Below are 22,086 nucleotides of genomic sequence, written 5' to 3' on the forward strand. Positions count from 1 at the left end.
ATCTGGAACGCGAATTTTCTCATATATTTTTAATTTCTCTCTGAATTCAGAAATATTTTTACACCCATACAAAATAATTTTGTTACTACTCTGATCTGGTATCCCATTGATTACATAATCAAGAATTGATGAATCATCAACAGAACCACGACTGGCTATTTCACGCATGGTAATTAAATATTCGGAAAGTGATTCACCAGGTTTTAAGTGTCATTTCTGTAACAAATTATGAAGTTGTGCACTGTTTATTTTAGAACCAAATTCAGATAAAAGATTTTCTTTTAATTTGTCCCATGATATTATACCCTTCAAAGACCTAATAAATACTTTAGCAGAACCAGTAAGCAATTTTTTAGCAAACACAATTTTCTGTAATTCCGATAAAACTTAAATAATTTAAAAGATTCTTCTAAATCACCAATGAAGGATTCAACTGGATATGTATCAGTGCCATTAAATTCAGAAACAGTTTCTAAAATATCACGAAAATGTAAGGAAATATTGCTAGGCATTATAATGTTTTCATTCACTGAGTTATTTATGGGAGATGATTCTGACCGAACAGAATTAATATCATCATTTTTATCAGAATCATAAACACTTTCGTTTTCAGATAATTCATCATCGTCATCACTTTCGGATTTTAAAAGCTTAAAATCACAAAGACTATTCAATATTAAATCACAGTTTTTATCAGGATTTGAATCATAATTAAGATGTAACAAATTACACACAGAAATAAAATCATTTGCAGTAAGAGTTTTAAGTAATTTTTGTTTTGTTTCTTCAATATTAAAATCAGATGGAAAATCACAAAAGTTACGCAATCTAGCTCTATTTTTTCGATCACCCAAAGTTCCAAACACAATTTGATGTAAAAGTTTAATTGACTTAGTAGGCCCAGTCTTTAAAGAATTTGAAATTCTAGGAATAGAATTTAAGCTAGTCATCTTAATTCACAGTATCATAGAACACTATTCTTAGAAGTAACAATGTGGAAATAATCGAAACAAAACTTACTTCTCTTATTTTGTAATATTCATAATGCTTCTTCCTAGGCTCACTGCAGCCCAAGGGCCCAAATCTGTAGAATCGGTATTTACTGTCTAGGAATATGATGTTTGTAAACTTACTTCCGATGTGGCTGTCTAGGGGCTAATAAACTAGTTCGATTTATGTAAAACTTGAATATTTAATGAAACATGAATAGTTGCAACAAACTACAAAGTAATTACATACGTAGAAGGAAATAGATGAGATTATTTACAGATGAATAGAATCGACTGTTTTTTACATGTAAACATCTTTCAGTCGCGTCATCGTCTTAATGGCGGAATCGTCTGACTTCTATCATCGGAAAAGTAAAAGATTTATTCTCACAGCTTGTCGCGTCATCCGATTATAATGAACGATGCCATCCCACAGTATGATGTGGAGAAAATGAATTTTTTAGCTAACTAGCCATTCAGAACTATTTATGTACACCGTGTCTAAAAAAGGCTTCACTCAAATTTAAATTTCACAACCGTTAGTGTATAGCACCTTTTCTTAAATTGGGGGTTGAGGGACCTGCAGCAGGGGGTCGCCAAAAATTTTAGCAGTTTTGATATTTCTTTAACTTATTATAATAATTTTACAATTACCAAATACTTTTACACAATGTATCTGAAAATTGATAAAGATAAGACAATACAGACAAAGAAAAAATGAAAACGTTTTGACGCATTCTTTTTATAATATAAATGCTCATTTTACTTGCTTTGCACGTGACGCTCTCATTTCATCTGTTACTTATTTAAAATTTTCCCATTGTTCTAGTATGTGTTAAAATTAGAAATTAAAATTAATGATTTAAAACTGCAATAGTGTAGTACAGTACAAGTGTGAAAAAATCGACGGTTCCACTCATGTGAGTATCGGATTTCCGCAATGTTTATTGAGTCCTACAAAATTTTCGTAAATGTTATGGATTCCAGAGGTCGCGAAAAAAATCTCAGTGATAAAAAGGGGTCGCGATTGAAAAAAGTTTAAGAAGCCCTGGTGTATATGCATGTACTTTCCGTTACCAAAAATGTTTTAAATGAAGTAAATATTCAAGTTTTGGTATTTTTAAATTTTAAAGGAGAAGGAAAAAATTATACAAATTACGGAATTTTAGCTTTTTATATGGTCTCCCAGTCCATATTGTTATGTTTAGAAAAATTTTTTAAATAAATTGCAAAAAATAGGACTCCCATACAACAAAAATTGTACAAGGTATTCAGTTTTAAAATCTGAGATCCTATTCAGAGGCCATATACGAATTAAACATTGACTTGCTAAACAGAACTGCACTTGAGTTGTTCATGACAATCGAGATTCTTCAATTTGTAAGCTAATCAACATAATGCTGTAGCCGATGGTAAATTTTTCTAGTGTTTTGGTTTGTGTCAGGAAAGCTGTGTCAACAGCGGAGAATGCTATTTGAATTTTAGCGTACTGTAGAATGTCATAAGTGTAACATCCCACAGTACAGTTATAACACGAGGCTCTTAGAAGTGACTGTCGGGCATTCCTGTTTGAATCAACCTTCGTATCAAATGTATGTTTCCAGTCTGGATGATGTGTTATGCACATGAGCAACAATAAGCGTAAGCTTATCTACAAAATTACGTTTGACTAATTTACAAATAAAGTCATGGTTTCAGACTCTGTCAAATATTTTTTGCAAAATCCAGAAAAGGCTGTATCTGTAGGCGTAGAGATGAAAACTTTTTCCCATCAAATTTTCAGGTTCCTTGAATCAAAGGATTTTAAAGGTGTGATTCCCTTCAGCTTCACTATACATAATAATAAATATCATTTAATAATTTCTTTCGATGTATTTCTGATAGTGATACTAGTAACCTTGTCACATGCTATTATAATAAAATCTTAAAAATCTGATGTGTATACCACGTGACTTACTTGTAAGAAATTTAAATTTGCGCATTTTTTCTCGCATTTCATTTAAACTTAATTGGATTGAATTAAATCTACTTCGTCGATAGCGCATAAGCCACAGTAGAATAAATGCACGCTTTAAAATTCGCTATATTTGTTTGCCATAGTGACACTCTGGCGCTACGCTAAGTTTCCTTAACAGCGTTACATTTCATTCATTATATAAATTCAGCTTTCTTATAAACATATCGCCGGAACTATTACACAAAAGTGTAATTTTGCCGGCTTAGTGAGAATGAAGCCTAAAAGGCGCATGAGGATAAGAGTTTCCTGGCATGGTATTTCATCTTATAACTCAGAATGGACTCATTATATAACTCATAATGCGCAAAATTTATATCATGTGAAGAATTATCTAATCGTTTCCACATTTTCTATTCAGATATTATAATAAATCTGAAACGATGTATAAAAGAAATTAAACAAACCCCCAAAAAGAAAGAAAGAAACAGTTTTTCACAGACGATTCAGTATTTCTCATTCAATTAATTCAATTAATTCAGCTTCTCTACAAAGCATAAAAACTCAAAATGTCTATATTAAAAATTACGAAGTAAATCTTAAACACTTATTTTCTCCAATAAATTCCAGAATGGATTAAGCATGATTTAATAATAAAAGAATAATAAAAGAATAATAAAAGAAGGCGTTATCATTGTTGTTGCGAAGCTTATGGCAACAAATCGTTATTCTGCCAAGTTTCAAATGTCAACAAACATGGCAACCACGGCAAAAATAATTAGGCTTAGTCGCACGTAAACAGCTTTCAAATTGTTGATAATTCTACAAATATTGCATACAGATTTACTAAAGGCATAAAATCCTTAACCGGAAGATAAGAACAACATAATTCTATCATTTTTAAAGCAAAATACGCACAATTTACAAACATATAAGTATTAAGAAACTGAGATCACTCAGCCGAGTAACAGAGTGGGTATATATATGTACGTATATTTGTATACTTTTGGTGCGACCGATAGCAACCAAAACAGGAGGTGCACATCTACATGTTATAGCAGTCCTATGCACAAAATTTCAACGTTCTGAAGCTACTCGTTTTTGAGTTATGCGAGATACGTACGTACGCACAGACACCACGAAAAATTCTCTTCAGAATTCATTTTAAATTAGTTTTATAATTTTTTTGGGGGAAAAGAGCCCTTTATTCTGTCCTTACGTACAAATGTCACGCAAAAACATCATTAAATTGCATTCGATAGCGGTCAAAATGGATATTTGCAATGAAATATGATGCCTGAAACTTTTCGCGATTACAATACTTCCTTTTTACTTCGTACAAGAAAGTAAAAATGTAAAATACACGAAAATCTTAGAAACAAAATTAAGACTTCATAAAAAATATTGCGAATTTTGTATTTAAATAGATAATTTTAATAGAATTATATTTAAAATTGTTTTATTTCTCCGTGCAATGCAGCGAGTGATAAATTTTAATAGAAAGCTACGCCGAAAAAGTAAAAATACAGGAGCACGTGCATTTATCATTGAATAAAAGTTTATCTCGATAATTTATATTTAATTTGAATAAATGTAATTGACTACTATGTTAGTTTCAACTGAAATTCAACTCTATTGGTTTCCAGAAGCAAAGAAATTACTAGAACTTTCTCGCGACCGATTGAAAGCTTTAAAAAGCCGAAGAGAGACATTTCAGTCAGTTATTGTTTAGTTAGCTGCTGTTTTTATTCTTGATTGGATTAGTTTTCTCTGCGCTGTGAATTGAGTTCTTTTTAACGTTTTAGTAGTTTAAAGTATAACTACTGATTATTACTGCGTGATATTGTGAACACTTGTACAGATATTACTGAGAAAAATTCCAGCGCTCTGTTATATTTGTTTTGATATGAATAAATTTTAGTAACCTTTTATCGCACTTGTGCATTCAGTCTGTTATGAACCCCTACGCACGCAACAATAATAATAGTTCAAACTTAATTATTCAAAACATTTTACTTTAAATTAAAATTTAAAGTTGAGCCAATAAAGACGCACGTGTGGTCACTGATGTAGTATGCTTCCGCTATTAGCTAGTTATATACACTTCTAAAAGACCCATAGCACTCTCTATCAAAGTTAGTTGAACCTTTCTTAAATACTTCTAATTCATTTGCATTCAACGTGATTCTAAAAACTCGTTCTGGTAGGGAGTTGTAAGTGGAAACTAGAATTGAAAGGAAAGCGTTTTAAAATTAAAATAACTGTTATAAAATTAAAATGTACCTTACAACACTTTAAACCTTAAAAGATACCATTAAAATGCTAATCCGTTTACACGGCGGCTTAGTTATTGACGACGGAACCTGATTAAAAAGGAGATATTTGCAATAGCAGCCAGCTGAACAATTTCTAGCACAAAGGAGGGAAGGGCTATTTGTTTCGAAACGGCATTTTGCGTCGGTTCACTATAAATATCGCTTTTTAAATTACTGCCACTAAATATTATCGCCCTATGTTATATTTAAAGAAAGTAAATAATGAAGAATCTCCACAAATTTATAAATTTATGCATTTTTCTCGCATTGTGAAAAAACGACGGTACATATAGCCATCAAATTTTGAATAACGTAATCCTCCACCCGAACATGGGCACCTGGAAGCCCGAATTTTGAATTTGTTTTATTAACTTTCATATTTTGTGAAACGTTAACGAATTTTTTGTGACAAAATCAACGATTTCAAAGTGAGCATTTGGCACCAGTGTACGGTAAAAAACATTTTTATCCCCACCGCGCGAGACTGTCAATCGGAAATTCAAAAGATATGCTGTTTTTAAATATTTTGTGATATTGCTGTTGAACTGAATTTTATGTGGCTTAATTGCAGAGACCATGATATTTAATAAATAAAAGTAAAACGCAAAATGTTAAGAAACGCCCGTTTGAGCGTAATGTAAAATTTGAAAGGTTTCAGATTTTTTGGTTGTTATTATTAGTTTTGAAATGATATTTTTCGGCGATTCACTATAAAAAGGTGCACCACTTCTTTTTACTTCCTTGTACGAAGTAGAAAGGAAGTATTGTAATCGCGAAAAGTTTCAGGCATCATATTTCAACGCAAATATCCATTTTGACCGCTATCGAAGGTAATTTAACGATATTTTTGCGTGACATCTGTACGTAGGGACAGAATAAAGGACTATTTTCCCCCAAAAAATTATAAAACTAATTTAAAATGAATTCTAAAGAGAATTTTTCGTGGCGTCTGTGCGTACGTACGTAACTCTCGTAACTCAAAAACGAGTAGCCCCAGACCGTTGAAATTTTGTATACTGACTGCTATAATGTAGATGTGCCAACTCGTATTTTGGTTTTAATCGGCAGCACCGAAAGTATATAAATAAATGTATATATATATATCCACTCTGTTACTCGGCTCAGTGATCTCAATGTCTTATATGTTTGTAAATTGTGCATTTTATGCTTCAAAAATGGTTGAATTCGTTTTTCTTATCCTCCGGTTAAGGTTTTTATGCCTTTAGTAAATATGTATGCAATATTTGTAGAATTATCAAGAATTTAAAAGTTCTTTAAGTTCGGCTAAACCTAATTATTTTTTCCATGGTGGCCCTGATTGTTTACATTTGAAACTTGGCAGAATAGTGATTTGTTGCCAATCTAGAGAAGCTAAGCTTCGCAATTTCGCAATTATAAATTTCTGTGTATACTTATTTAATTCTCTCTTCTTACAGCAACTTTTCCTGGACTTCAGCAGTCAATCTGTTCTCTTCCTTCCAGCATCTGGAAGGAATAAGTATCAGTATCTTTCTAAATACATTATACTTTACACTTTCTTGACACTGAATAAGCTTTTGTTTTCGAACGATTTCTTTTCCTTAGTTACTACTTAATTCACATTCATTCAAGTATTCAAACATGAATTTAACTTTACCCTGGCTCTCCACCATCTGTGGTGTCAAATGGGAATATTCGTGTTTTACTATTGCAACACTTCCCCTAACCACAATGATTTGTTAGAATTCAACGACCAAATAGACACACCTTACTCGACATTCTTCAACTCGATGAGCTACTTTAACATTCTTAAAATTCAAGTGTAGGCGCAGAACCCTACAAAACACATTCATTCTAACTTCCCCCTCATTCATCTTTAGACATGCAGGCTTTCGCTCTAAAGCATGATTTTATCTACAGTTTAATACTTAAATTTGAATTCATTGCTTTTGAGCATTTACTTTTAGCATCTAAAATTTTATGCTTCTAGACTAAATTCTACTTTTACATAACTTTCAAGTATTTACGTATATTTACAAAATTCTAATACATATGATTTTTACAATTTACCATAAAATGAATAAGAGAAAAATAAATTTTTACTTTACTCATTCTTCACCAAGCTGGCGGCACTGAAATTAAAGTTCTTATTAATACAAGAATACGAAGTTATTTTTATCTTCGGCCAAATTTTGGCTTTAACATAACAGAATTAGTCTTTCGACCAACAGAAACTGCTTGTTCTTAGATTTTATACTTAAAGAAAATAATACTTTTGCCTTAGCTAAATAAAGTAAAACAAAACTAAGTCTCAACCGAGACACATTGACTTCCGTCAAAACATAGAACTTCGTATTTACGCATAACATTTCGGAACAAAAGAAAAAAAAATATAGAGAAGATTTTAACTTATCTTTGAGTTTTCGATGATTGGAACTCCGACATTCTTTTCTGGCAGAACTGCTCCCACGTTATAGGTTTCATGGACGTCAGTCTTCTCCGTAATGTCCTCCGAGTGTCGTCCGCGTGACTTTTTCTTTTTCGCTCTCTGCATGCTGGCCTCTTGGAGTGGTAGTCGTCGGGTTGCTGTCTTTTCCGTTTTTTCCCTGGACGGCTGGTCTTGGCGTCCTCCGGTCTGGAGTCATGCTTGAATTTCTTCTGTTGGTGGTGGTCTTTTCGTTTCTCCTGCTGTCTTTTCATTTTCGGGAACGGCGGCCTTGTTTGCACCTGACTCTCTGGCCCTGGGAGCGTTCTCCTTGATGTAGAATTTCTACTGCGATACGTTGTAAGTGGTGTTTTCCTCTTTACCAAGGTTTCTTTACGCGGCGGCTTTGCTTTCTTGTTTTTCTTAAATGCTGGAGTCTGAAAGTTTTCGTTTCTTCTTTTCGGTACCATCGCATGGGTTGTAGAAGTTCTAGGTTTCTCTTCAGTTCTCTGCTTCTTGGGTGGTGGAACGGGTGACGTTACTTCTGGACCTTCTACTTCTTTTACGCTTGAGTCCTGCAAGAAACTTTTAAGGATTTCAAAATCATTTTGATTATAATATTTTTTCACCTGGTCGGGACTTGCTTTACAGATTTCCCCTCTCTCGTTCTTAAGGTACAATACGACTCCTTTGATTTCCTGAATTACATAGGGGCCTTCAAATTTTGGAGCTAACTTTGCAGTAAAATTGTCTGGGGCACTTGATAAAGAAAATTTCCACTTCAACACTTTATCCCCAACTTTAAAATCTGCTTCACGGCGTTTTCTATCATAATATAATTTTTGCCTATTTCTTGCCGTATCCGAGCTTTTAACCGCCTGGTCAATAAGTGTTTGCACGTCTTTCTGTTTAAATTCTTGCTCTCTTTGTTGCACAAAGAATAATTTATCTAATGGCGTAATTAACTTTCGTCCTAAAAATAATTCTGCTGGGGTTTTTCCCGTAGTATCGTGATTTGCCGTTCTTAAAGCATAAGCTAACTCATTTATGTAGCCATCCCAGCGCTTGTGATGTGTGCTAACGTAACTTCGAATTATTTTTACAATGTTTTTATAAACTCTTTCTGTTATGTTTGCCTCTGGTCTATACGGAACCATTTTGATATGGCGTATGCCAAGTCCAGTGCATATATTTTCAAATATTTGACTAATGAATTGTTTACCGTTATCGCTAATGACTTTTATCGGTGCACCGTATTTTAAAATGTATCTGTGTAAGAATGCATCTGCGACTGTTTTGGCTGACGCGCGTTTAAGTGGAACAATTTCTGTCCATTTTGAAAAATGATCTACAATTATTAAAAGAAAACGATTTTTATTTAACTCACTCTGGGGGAAAGGACCAAGAAGATCTGTGCCTAAAATTTCATTCGGAAATGTAGCGCGAATGCTATTTAAGTACCCCGCCGGACTGTAATGGTACTCTTACTAGAGAAAAAAATCATCATTACCTTTGATTCTGCTCTTTTGTGATGGAACTTTAGCTGTTATTTATGAAAAACGAAGTTAATTTAGTACTTCTACAACAAAAGCCGAGACTCAGATCAAAATTGTGATCAGAGGATCAACCGAAGATTCCAGCATTGATGAAATCAAAACTGAACTTTGTGAAGCTGGCTATCCTGTTTTGAGGGTTACCCAATTCACTAAGAAAACCAATAATGTCTTAAATCTTAGAGTGAGTATTCGAAAATAACGTAGCAATCATAGCTACGTTTAGATGTCAACGTTTTGGCCATGGCCAAATGTTTTGTAATACACGTATACATGTACTCTTCGAAAGATGACAAACCCATTTGTGTTCGATGCGGCAAAAATCACGTGGCCTCTTTTAAAGTCTGTGAATTTTATCCTAAAATTCGCAAGAATGGTACTGCTGATCGGAAAGCTTCTACGCCGCCCAAGGGATGTAAAAAAGCTGTTTTATCACAGAAAGTTGTTTCTTCTGTGTTATTCGGGCTTTAATTCAAGAACCGCCAAAGTTGCATCCTGCAATCTTTCGGTATATTAAAGTATCTAAGTTATAAAATAAATGAAATGTAACGTTCTTAAGGGAACTTAGCGTAGCGTCAGATTGTCACTATGGTGTGGTGTATTTAATTATGGCAAAGCACACTAGGGCTATCTGCCTAAGGGAAGGGATGACTTCGTGGAGGACTATCTAAGGGAAACTGGCTCATATACACGTTACACATGGGGAAAACCACGAAAACGCCCATGCAGCCAGCCCGTTCGCGGGATTCGAACCTCGGACCGAATTACCAGTTTTCAGCGACTTACCGCTCTGCCGTTGGTGGGCCGTGGCACTATGGTAAACAAATATAGTGAATTTGAAAGAGTGCGTTTATTCTATTGTGGTTTATGCGTTATCGACGAAGTAGATTTAATTCAATCCAATAAATTTAAATGAAGTGCAAAAAAAAATGCGTATGATTTAATATTCTGTACAAGGAAGTAATGTGGTGTACACATCAGATTTTGTTACTTCCTTGTACGAAGTAAAAAGGAAGTATAAGTAATCACGAAAAATTTCGAGTATCATATTTCAACGAAAATATCCATTTTGACCGCTATCAAATGCAATTTAACGATGTTTGTGCGTGATATCTGTACGTAAGGACAGAATAAAGGACTCTTTTTCCCACAAAAAATTATAAAACTGATTCAAAATTAATTCTGAAGAAGTCTATTCGTGGCGTGTGTACATACGTATCTCACATAACTCAAATACCTGTAGCCTCAGAACGCTGAAATTTTGTGCATAGTGCTGCTATAACACATAGATGTGCACCTCTCATTTTGGTTGCAATCAGCATCGCCGACAGTATATAAATATAAATATATATCTACACTCTTTTGCAAAAAATCGAAGCACCAAGGACTTTTGCGGTCACGACGAAATTTGCTATACAAAAACATCTTGACCGAACATGCAAATGATCAAAGTTTCAAGGCAAATGAATAGGAATTGGGATCATAGCGCGCATTTCTAGTGCGCAATTTGCAAAGTATAAGACCAGAAATAGAGGCGAAAAATTTATCTTTGCTTGCCATTGTAATTCAACTAAAGATGCCAGTACGACGATATCGAAGACCTTACAGACAAGTAAACAACTTCGAACGTGGTCGCATTATAGGGTTGCGCGAAGCTGGACCGAGCAATAGGCCGCCACCTGCAGCATACAGACACTGCTGTGCAAAGATGTTGGCAGCAATGGTTGCTGCAAGGAAATTGCCGATGAAATGAAGGCTCTGGAAGGCCAAGGATCACAACTGCGAGGCAAGATAGGATGATTGTTCGCCAGGCCCGAACCGCCCCAACGGTATCATTGTCGACTATTCAACGCACTACAGCCATGTCTATAACTCCCGTGTCCACCATCTCACGGCGCTTGTCTGAGGCGGGGTTAGGCTCACAGAGGCATTTAAGACGTTTGCCTTTTACCCCACAACATCGGCTGAGTCGTCTAGAGTGGTGTCGCAGCCGATCATCATGGCTGCCATCAGACTGCATCGTATAGTGTTCAACGATGAATCCAGCTCCACTCTTGGAGCAGATGACAGACGTGTTCGTGTCAGGAGAGGTAGAGGCGAGCGGTCCCAAACAGCCGTTGTTTTACAAAGGCATACAGCCATAACCCCTAATGTGTTGGTGTGGGGTGCTATTTCTTATGACAGCAGGTCATCTTTAGTCATCCTCCGTACATCTTTAACAGCTGGAAGATATGTTGATACCATCCTGCGGCCGGTTGCATTACCCTTCATGGCATGTCATCCTGGGGCCATTTTCCAACAAGATAATGCCAGGCCACATACCGCTCGCATATCTCTTGACTGTCTCCGTGCGATTGACACTCTTCCTTGGCCAGCGAGGTCACCATACCTTTCACCAATCGAGCATGCCTGGGACATGGTAGGCCGCCAGATTCGGGCAACACAAATTATCGCAGATATGGAGCGACAAGTGATGAATGCCTGGCAGAATGTGTCGCAGGGTGACATTAGGAATCTGTACCACTCTTTGTCTCGACGAATACAAGCATGCATTGTCACCAGGGGCGGTTTGACGAACTACAAATTTGAACACTCAATGGCTGATTGTGAGCCGTGAACAGGTACTATGGCCTTGATTTTTAATCATTTTATTATCTGTGTGTGAGCTCTATACACATATTCAATTTTATCAAAAACAACCCCTTTCTTCATGGTGCTTCGATTTTTTTGCAAAAGAGTGTATGTATCCACTCTGTTACTTGGCTCAGTGAGCTCAGTTTCTTTATTCTTATACATTTTTAAATTGTGCATTTTTTGCTTTCTGGTTAAGAGTTTTATGTCTTATTTAACTTGCATGCCATAACTGCGGAATTATCAACAGTTTAAAAGTTTTTTTTTAAGTGCGGCTAAGCCTAATTTTTTATTACCATGGCAGCCATGTTTGTTTACACTTAGCAGAATATTCGATTTGTTGCCAATCTAGAGAAAGTAAGCTTCGCAATAACAAAGTAACATCTTCTTTTATTATTGCGAATTAAATTATGCTTAATTTCATTCTGGAATTGTCATTTAAGTTATTAGCTTGTTTTGGCATAGAAACTGTAATTTTAATTATAAAAATATTTTTTAATTGTTTTAACTGAATTTAGTGTTTTATGTTTTTCTATAATCTTTCAAATTTTAAAGAAAATATTTTGAATTTTTATATATTTTTGCCTTGCCGCGAAGTGAGAACTGAATTAATTAGTAGAGCATGCGCATTAGGGAAGTGGCGCTGAATCGCCTGCAAAAAACTGTTTATTTTCTATTTGTTTAATTTCTTTTATACATTGTTTTATATGTATTATAATATTTGATAATTCATCGGTAATTCTTCAGATGATATAATTTTTCTGCACTCAAAGTTATAAAATTAATGTTAATGTTGTTAAGTGAACGTAGCGCGGAAGTGTCGCTATGGTAAATAAATGCAGTGAACTAAAGAGTGCATTTATTCATTTATTCTATTGTGGTTTATGCGCTATCGACGAAGTAGATTTAATTCAAAATTCGTTAACTGTTAATTCAATATTGTTGCGTTTTTTTTTTCTGACACCAGTTGTTACGTTATTTTCTTCCTTCACATTCGTACGGGGTTCGTGTGGATTTGGAGTGAATAATGACAACACTTGATGATGAAGTATCGAAACACATTTTATTTAGCCAATATTAATCACGACATCTCCAAAGTCACTTTTACAGGGGTAGAAGATCGACAATAAACACGCTGGAAAAATCAGCGACACAGCCTTCACACTGTCAGGCAATAACGATGGAGACAGCTTCACTGCAAAGCAGAGTACAGCTCCCGACTCTGCTCGGTCGTTTTCGGAACTCCACGTACTCTCGAGACTCTCCGCGCTACAACTCGCGATGCACTCGACGACACACAGAGCACGGCTAACCGGTAAGACTAAACCGGTAACTAAACCGGTAAGAATTCGTTGCAGAAGGTTCTCCATTCATCCATGGAATATCGCCAATTTTTCGCCAAATGGGCGATTTTTCGCCAAATCTGGCAACTTTGCCTTCCCTTACCATTTTATGGCAACCCTAAAACTGCTTCGCGGGAAAGCTATCTCACCGCGCCTGTACATTTCGTATTAATATGTTTAAATGAACTGCAGAAAAATTGCGTATAATTTGTAAGGTTTATGTTAATTTTATTAAGAGTTAAATTTTAAGTTAAAGTTCATTTTCCTGTCGATTCTTAACTTCAACTTACGACTTCCGGCCAGAACGTAGTTTTAGAACAAGGCCTCCTGTTTTAGAATCACGTCTGAATACATAATGAGGAAGAGCGGTACTTAACCACGAAGTTCTTCGGTCTTAGCGAGAGACTTACTAGGTATTCTGTCTGCACGCGTCCGCCTTTTTAGGCTACTCTCTCGTAGGCTATTATTACGCTCGGTCGTACTTAGGCCCTTGATAACTTCGCAGTCAATTAGCGTTAAGGGGCCAACTCGGTTAGAATCTTGATAGCTTCGGCTATATCTCTTTAGATTAGTTTTAATTTAATTCAAGCTTTTAAGTTCAAGCCCAAGTGTCGGCTTTTATTGTACACTCTAAGACGGAGTTGTGTTAAATCTTATTTGAATAATAAAGGGTTATTTACCCTTCCATCTTGTTGATTCCTGTCACACGAACTCAAGCGATTATTCGCTTATCAGTTCTTAAGATTCTTCACGTTCAACTCTAACTTAAGATTTACAAAGTGAGGAACTTTACAAATTTAATATCCGTACAAGAAAGTCATGTGGTGTACACATCAGATTTTTTCTCTTAACATTGATACAGTTTATAAGGACATGTATTTTTTGTTTTTGCAAAATAAACATGGCAACAAAAGTTAGTGAAAGGGAAAGTTCCGAGCCAAATTTTATACTGTTTTTATGCCTCGAGAAATAATTTTGAGAAACAAGAAAACGTGCTATGAATGTTATAATTTTTTAAACTTCAGTTACTTTATATTTTGTTTGGACGTCAGATGATTTTTGCGTTTTCAGTCTGATTTGGAGTAGTCTCTAGTACTTTTTATTTTCTGATAGTGTTTCTCTTCTAGAGCGAAGAAGAAAATGTTCTAAAGGAGCTTCGAGAAAAAATGCATCGATTGAAATTTAGGCTTCTCGACTGTCAGAATCAAAACCAAATGCTTCGGAAGGAACTGTTGGTAGCCAAAAAGGTAAGATGAACATATAATTTAAGTTGTAGGAAAAGTTCAAGAATGCAGTGCGAAGTCATGTAATTATTTTCATTTACAAAGGGATTCAGAATAAGTTATATTTAAAAAAAAATCATTCAATATCTCACAGCAATATAATATAACACAGATATATCACATTATTTTTTAAAGCAATCACAACCAACTTCAATACAAGTACTAATACTGTCACACAACTACCGTTGTGAATTTCATTAAATTGCGGTACGATATCTTCTGTCTCTGACGCTGATTACCTTTGCTGATCGAAAGTATGGCCGTTTTTGAACTGATGGAGCAATCTGATTGTAACTGGTTATGACACTGCTTTTCCCACAGCTCTTCAATTTTGCTTAACAGTTTTAACTAAAGCTGGTCGTGATACTGTATCATGAAAATATTGAGTTCATAATGCGCGTCAGATATTTCCGTTATGAATTTCTGTGCAGCTAAAATATTCCCCTACAAAAAAGAAACTCCTTCACACCTCCATTCTAACTAATGCGACATTTCCAGCTAACGCAACATTTTTCTGTAGTAGTGCGTAAACTTGACTAGTCCGAGTTTTGCACCTAGATTGCAAAACTCGGACATAGGGCCTAGAATTTAAAAAGTCCCCCCCCCCAAATCATCCATCCTATAATTCCTTGTTGTTTCTCTTTACAAAATAAGGAAAGTCGGCATTACCCTGAAGGAGCGCTGTGTCTATGTACCCAGATTGTCTTAATCAGGCTCTGAGTGCAGCAATGCCCATCTCCTGCTGTTACAATGAAATTTTTTCCCTCTGAAGCTTGGTAAATAATAATGTTAATTGTGTGTTTTAATTGCAAATATTGAATTTGATAAGAAGGGTCTGCATTTGTTTTAAAAATTTCCAGATTCTTTGTAAACATTTCGGAAACTTGGCAACATAAATAAATTAGATATTAGCCAGTTTTTATTATATAATGATAGTATACATTTTTATAAATGCAGGTGATGAATAAGGAAATTGCTGGTGGAGTTTCAGTTGAGTTTCCATCTCTGTTAATGCAAGGGGTAGACACCACTTATAAAGGGCGGCAAGAGAAGATTATATTTCTAAAAAACCAGATCCAGAAGATTCAGAATCGAATTCAGGAACTCGAAGGAGAATGCCCAGAAGATAAGCTATGTGGAGAGTGTGAGATGAAACAGGAAGTCCCTGCTGACGATATTACAATAAAGCATGATGTGAATAGTCCACATATTAGACAGGCAAGTCTTTCTCATTTGAAACTTATTGTCAGCAAATACGAGACGTAATTTTATTCGGTTATTGAGTTTTAATCGCTATTTTGTTTTTAACATTATGGCACACATTCATTCTTGATTTGGAAATGTATCGCACATTTTATAAAGGTCCATGACACTTAGCCGACGAACACAGCAGATAACTGACAGGACATTTTGCCGATACGGGAAGTTAGCCGACACGGATACTTAGCTGCCATGGCATTTGGCCGAGATCTGACATTTAGCCAACAGGACACTGAGAGGAGGACCATTTAGCCGACAGTGAAATTTAGCTAAAAGTAGACTTAGTCACTGATATTTAGCCAACGGAACACTAAGATGACAGGGGCATTTAGTCGATAGTGACATTTAGCTAAGGACACTTAGCCAACATTGACATTTAGCAAAAATGACATTAACCATGTCGGTTATACTATGTCCTTTGGCTAAATGTACCTGTCGGTTAAATGTCCTAGATGGCTAAAGGTACCTCTCGGCTAAATGCCCTCTCGACTGATTGTCCGTGTCGGCTAAATGTCTAGTCGGCTAAATGATTGGCAGCTAAGCGACCGCAACCGATTTTGCAATACATACCGTGGCCACAAATTCCTATCCCGCTTTTATTTTCACTACCTTTCGTCGTAAACATATAGTTCCAGTTTAAAAAATAATTTTTAAATGACGCAAATACTCAAGGTTTTTGGTATTTTTAAATTCAAAGAAATCAATTTTGCAAAAATTACAAAATCTGACTTTTTACATTTTCCTCTACACTTACATTTAAGAAAATGTGTACTTGTTACAACAATGTTCCATACGATAAAAACTGACTGAGGTATTTAATTTCTAATTTGCGTCTTTTGATTTCATATTCAGTTTACATTGAGGGATTAGTTACTGAATAAATTAGAATAATTCGAGATTGATTTTTTCCCCTTAAATGCCATTCAATGATAGCCTTTTTTGATTATGTAGTGTTTTTAATTCATCATTTTGTTGCATTTGGTATTCAGAAATGATTTTCACGCAAGTAATTTTTAAGTCTGAAACAAGTTCATTAATATTCATGTGAAGTTTCATTACTTCAGAATCAAAAATCTGCTTATCGTACAAAACATTCATTAAACTACAAATATTTTTATCTTTAATAACGCAAATAATATTAAGAGTTTGGTACGTGTCAAAACTGAAGCCTACCAGTGATTTCTAGAATATGAATTCTATAAGATTCTGGTAATAAGGTCTCCATTTTGAAAAAATTATATTGATAAATACTTTTAACAATAATCTGTGTAGAAATACTCACCACTTAATCTCTTAACATCAGAAACCTTTTTCTAAATTGATATTTTATTTTTGGTTATGTATGCATTTCATTCTTCATTTGTTTACGGCTCATAGATGCGATCCCTGAATTTAATAATAAATATCTCAGTCAATTTTCGACGCATGGGAGTCATACTTTTTATATTTTATTTTTTATAAGAAGAGCAAAATTGTCCTAAACATAAGTGTAAGGATTGGAGGCATGTATAGCAAGTTAGATTTCGTAATTTTCACAAAATTAGTTTATTTAATTTTAAAAATGCTCGAACATTTTTTTAAAATAGGAGTATACACTGAAGAGCGAAAACATTATGACCATCCTCACGTTTTTCAATGAACTCGTCTGGATGACACAAAGGGAATTAGATTAAGTAGGAATGATATTTAACTGCTGTTGGACAAGGTAAGGAATCATTCTCGCACTTACTTTTGCGAGTGATGAGGAAAGGCTGCTGATCCAAGTGAATTTGCTAGACGGAGATTGTAATCCCCCGAAGACTCGGCAGGAGTATCACTGAAACTGCAAGACTGGTGGGTTGTTCACGATCTACTGTTATTAGTATTATGTAAATTGGATAAATGACGGTAAAACCAGCGGTAGACGCCAAAGTGTTGGACGTACACGCTTCATCAAAGAAAAAAGACGTCGGAGACTATCCCGCTTGATGCAGCAAAATCGGCTCCAGACAGCGGCTCAACTGACAGCCCAATAAAATGCAGATCCAAGTGCATGTGTTTTTGGAACATACAGCTCAGCGGACTCTGCTGGATATAGGATTTCGCAACAGACGTCTCACTTGTGTGCCTTTGTTGTCTAAAGGGAGTATCACTTCTAGCGACCGTCCCTGCTACACAGGACTTTTCTGACAAACGAGATTTTGGTAACACTGGTTTAAACGGGGGGATTACCAGAAAAAAAGAGCTTCGCTGGAAGTGAAGTCCCGCCTAGCTACGGAAACGATGTAGCGGATACGCTGGATTTTTTCAAACCTCACCGAAAATATCTCGGCTGGAGCTCTGACCCGGGTAGTGTCAACAAATCAGAGGGAAGTTCTGCTTCTGAAGATACCGAAATCCCAATCTGAGCGAGAATCGATTACTGTTTGGCGTTCAAGTCTTTGTAGTAAGTGAAAATGGTAACCTAGCTACGTGGGTTTCCTGGAAATGTGCGGGTTCTGAGAATTGTTCCTTTCGACATACAGTCCCGAGTAGTCGAAACATAATGTGATTAGAACTTAAAAATCATCGTTAACTACGCTTGCAGTAAGTAGGCCCGGAAACATCGAGACTGTAACACACTGTATGAATAAATGGAAGACAGTTACCTGGTGGGACGAATCACGATTTCTTATTCATGATGTCAGGGTACTCCGTCTTCCAGGCGAATAGTTGCTCCTTACCTTGTACAGCAGGTCATACAAAGACTGGTAGTGACGGTGTTATGCTTTGGGGGACGTTCTCATGAGCACCTGAGGAACCCTTAGTTGTAGTAGAACAGGCTATGAAAGCTACGGACTCTCTGAATATAACTGCGGATCAATTGCGCATTTATATGGCGTCTCTCTTCCCAACTGGAAATAGAATCTTCCTGCAGAAAAACGCCCCATATCACAAGGCTCGAAATGTGTTGAAGTGATTCTAGGAGCATAAAGATGAATTCCAATTATGTCCTGGTTACTTAACTCGCCGAATCTTAACCTAATATAGCGCATTTGGCATGTCATGGAGAGGCAGCTCAGAGCTCAAACCTCACCATGTCGGAATATCTCGACTTTGCGTGACCGCTGTTTAGACATTTGGTACAGCCTGTCTTAACGTAGAGGCACTGTAATAACGAAATATGACTTTTTTATAAATAGTATATCAGATAGAAAAAAGATTATGTTTATTTTATTTTTTGTTATTTATACTACTAAATCAATTGATGGTGTTTCGTTTTAGTTCATTTTTACCTGGCTTCACTCTATTGAATAAAACTGTGTTTCATTAAATTGAGATGAAAACGCACCAAAGAATTTGGATACTTACTCCCTTAAATATTTTTTTAAAGCTGGCTTGTGTGCAGGAAAAGATTTGTTTTCAGTTTTTCTCAATTTTTATTTTAGAATTTTAGAGATATTGTACTTTGAAGAGATAGAGATATTGTACTTTGAAGAGATAGAGATATTGTACTTTGAAGAGATAGAGATATTTGTACTTCGAAGTACCAGCTTGTACGATGGAATGTGGGTACCCAGAGGACACGGTTGTAGTACATATTATATTAGTACGCTGTGTATTGTTTGTGCATGTGTAACTTCTTTTGATGGTTATTTATTGCTTGTATATTGTATCTTATTTTGCTGGAAATATTTTTAAAAATGCCTGTGTTTTATGCTGAAATGTTCGTTCTAAAAACGTAATTGTAACACATAATACTAGTTTAGCTGTCATGTTGTAACACGCACAATTTTATCACGTCGTGTAGGACGTCCATTATAGTACATAGTGGGAACATTCTGAAATTTGCCACATGATCCATTTTGACACGTTATGTAAGACTAATTTTATTGCAAATGCTGAGAACGTTTCGAAAAGTAACAACGCTGTGCGTTGAAATGTATGTTTCAAGAAAAAACGGTTGTAATGCGCACCACTTTATCACTTCGTGTAAGACGTCCTAAATGCATCTAACACCGTCATAAAATGAACTGTGAACTGCCATCTGTGAACGTACTCTGAGTTTCGATGCTACATGAATACAGGTTCAGTTATTTTCAAGTGTGAGGAAAAAAATATTCCGCAATGTTGGCACTGAAATTGAGTAGTTCTTTGGATATTATATGGTATAACTAAGGAATGAATGAGTTCAATCTCAAATCTGAATATAATTCAGAAAAATATAGTACAAAATATTCATCAGAAAGGGAATAGGGAAATAGGGAGAAAGTACAACATATTCATATCATGAAGAGTTATTGCTGAAAAGTAGTTATACTGTACTTTAAGAAGTAAGAAGAAAGTATTGTTCTTGAGCTTTCAGATAGAATACTAAAATTCAGAGCTTATATCACATCATTATATTAACTATATGCATGAAAGCCCAAAATTAAAATCTATTGATATCAGATTTTTATGAATATGTACTGAAAAAAAAGTTATGCAGTCATATTCAAAATAAAGAATATGAACAAAATATTTTGTTTTCAAAGATGGATTGAAGTCATATTCCATTTTCGGTTGATTTCGAATGAAAGCACTGCATGACTTTTCATTTAAAATCAATACAAAACGAAACTTTGAAATTAATTATTGCGTTTTGTTCATATTATCATGACATAAATACTTCAAGTTAGCTCTGGAAATCAAATAGTCTTCACAATGGCGTCCACACACATCATATTGACGAATTAATAATTCACTGTTGTGCACGAATTACCTTTTGCATTTGGTAGGGTGTGTTTCGTATCTTCCCTATTTCCCTATTAAATAGGGGAAGAATGTAAGAAATTATCTCATTCGTAGTCTCAAGGTATCAGCATACCTAACTAGCAGCTGGAAGATTTGTGGTTGAATTCTGGCGAAAGTAGTACAAATGATTTTTTTATTCTTCTTTCTTAAAAAAAAATAATAACCTAATAACTAAAATAGACTAATAACTAAAAAAATATTAGCGTCCGAAATAAAAATATAGTGAAGGATAGTTCGTAACCATCTGAGATGAGTTTTGTTCTTCTCCCTGTCTCTCTTTAAAAAAAAAGAAAATGTAAGGAAATAAGCATAGTTTTGTGCTCGCTTTAGTATGAAAGGCTAGCAGGTCCATCTAACAGCTGGAAGAAGATCGTTGGTTCAAATCCTGACGAAGCCGTAGTTGAGTTAAGTTTGATTTAAAAGTTCTCCGGATTCGAAACATTTTATGCCTTCTTTTTAAAATAAAATTGCATTTATATTTACTAAGTATTTTATATTAGAATTTCATTTCAAATTAGAATTTTTAAACGTATTTGATTTGTACAACTAGAATTTAAGAAAATGAATAGTACATTTTGAAGTTGTGCATTTTATCTGCTTCATTAGAACATGGTGGAACTTAACGATTTAATAGCAAGAACATTCGAGAAAAAGAAGAAAGTTGAAGCCTGGAAATGCAAAAACAAAGAACTAAAACAGCAAGCTAAAGTGCTTCATTTGGAGCTAGAAAGGCTAGTAGAAAAAAGTAAAGATGACCAACACATCCAAGAAACATATCCGGTAAGCAATCAATCATAAACTTTAGTTTGAAATCGCATTTGCACATTTATGAAACTCTTGCTGTTGTTCAGTTTCTGAAAATTGTTATAATTTATAAGTATTCTTCTAAGACAAATTTCCCGGGAATACTGAGTTTGATTTTAAAATAATTTATCCTCTGCTTTAAGTATTTTAACGTAATGTTGTATTCAAGTCGTAGTCAATGTTCATTTCTTAAAATATAGAAAGAACACAGTAGTACAGAATACAGCTGTCGACAGAGTCCTACCTGCAAAGAATGCACAAGTGCGAGCAAGCATATACATCGTGTCTATAAAATTTTTACTCCACCTTTATTTTCGCAACCGCTGTTTACAGACATATATTTTGAATGACAACGTCTTTTAGATGGCGTTAATATTCATGTTTAGGTAGTTTTGAATTAAAAAAAATCAGCTTTGTAAAAATTACAAAATCTAACTTTTTATATGATCTCTCTGTACCTATCTATATTTTGTGAAAAAAAAAGTTTATATTCATTATAAAATGTAAACCATAAAATATTTTGATTACTTAACTGAGATTTTTAATTTTAAAATTTACTTCTTTTGCTGCTTGCCTTGAGAGGTCGGTTAAAAAAGTAACTTAGAATAATTTGAGGTTGATATTTTTCCTCTTTTAGTGTTCTTATGTGATATCCTTTTGTCGTTTATTGGTACCTAACATTTTTAATTTATAATTTTTATTACATATAGCATGATGAAATAAATTTAAAAGTAATTTTTAAGTTTTCCAAGAGCTATAAATGTATTATTAATATTCCCACGAAGTTCAATTACTTTA

The 22,086-nt window shown here is 34.9% G+C and overlaps 2 protein-coding genes across 2 annotated transcripts in view; one reads left to right on the forward strand and one right to left on the reverse strand.

Annotated features, from left to right (window-relative positions):
• LOC118192038 (uncharacterized) overlaps positions 1-22,086 on the forward strand; it is a 60,701-nt gene that overhangs the window by 16,125 nt on the left and 22,490 nt on the right. The window contains exons 3-5 of the mRNA XM_035362921.2: positions 14,317-14,436; positions 15,430-15,690; positions 21,091-21,264. Of these exons, the coding sequence (XP_035218812.1) occupies positions 14,317-14,436; positions 15,430-15,690; positions 21,091-21,264 (555 nt within the window). The remainder of the gene's footprint in view (positions 1-14,316; positions 14,437-15,429; positions 15,691-21,090; positions 21,265-22,086) is intronic.
• Positions 1-22,086, reverse strand: part of LOC118192039 (leucine-rich melanocyte differentiation-associated protein-like) — a 188,810-nt gene that overhangs the window by 4,450 nt on the left and 162,274 nt on the right. The window lies entirely within an intron of this gene.

This window comes from Stegodyphus dumicola, chromosome 7 (assembly GCF_044657685.1).
Source record: "Stegodyphus dumicola isolate Sdum_Otavi_A_Nest chromosome 7, ASM4465768v1".
NCBI lineage: Eukaryota > Metazoa > Arthropoda > Arachnida > Araneae > Eresidae > Stegodyphus > Stegodyphus dumicola.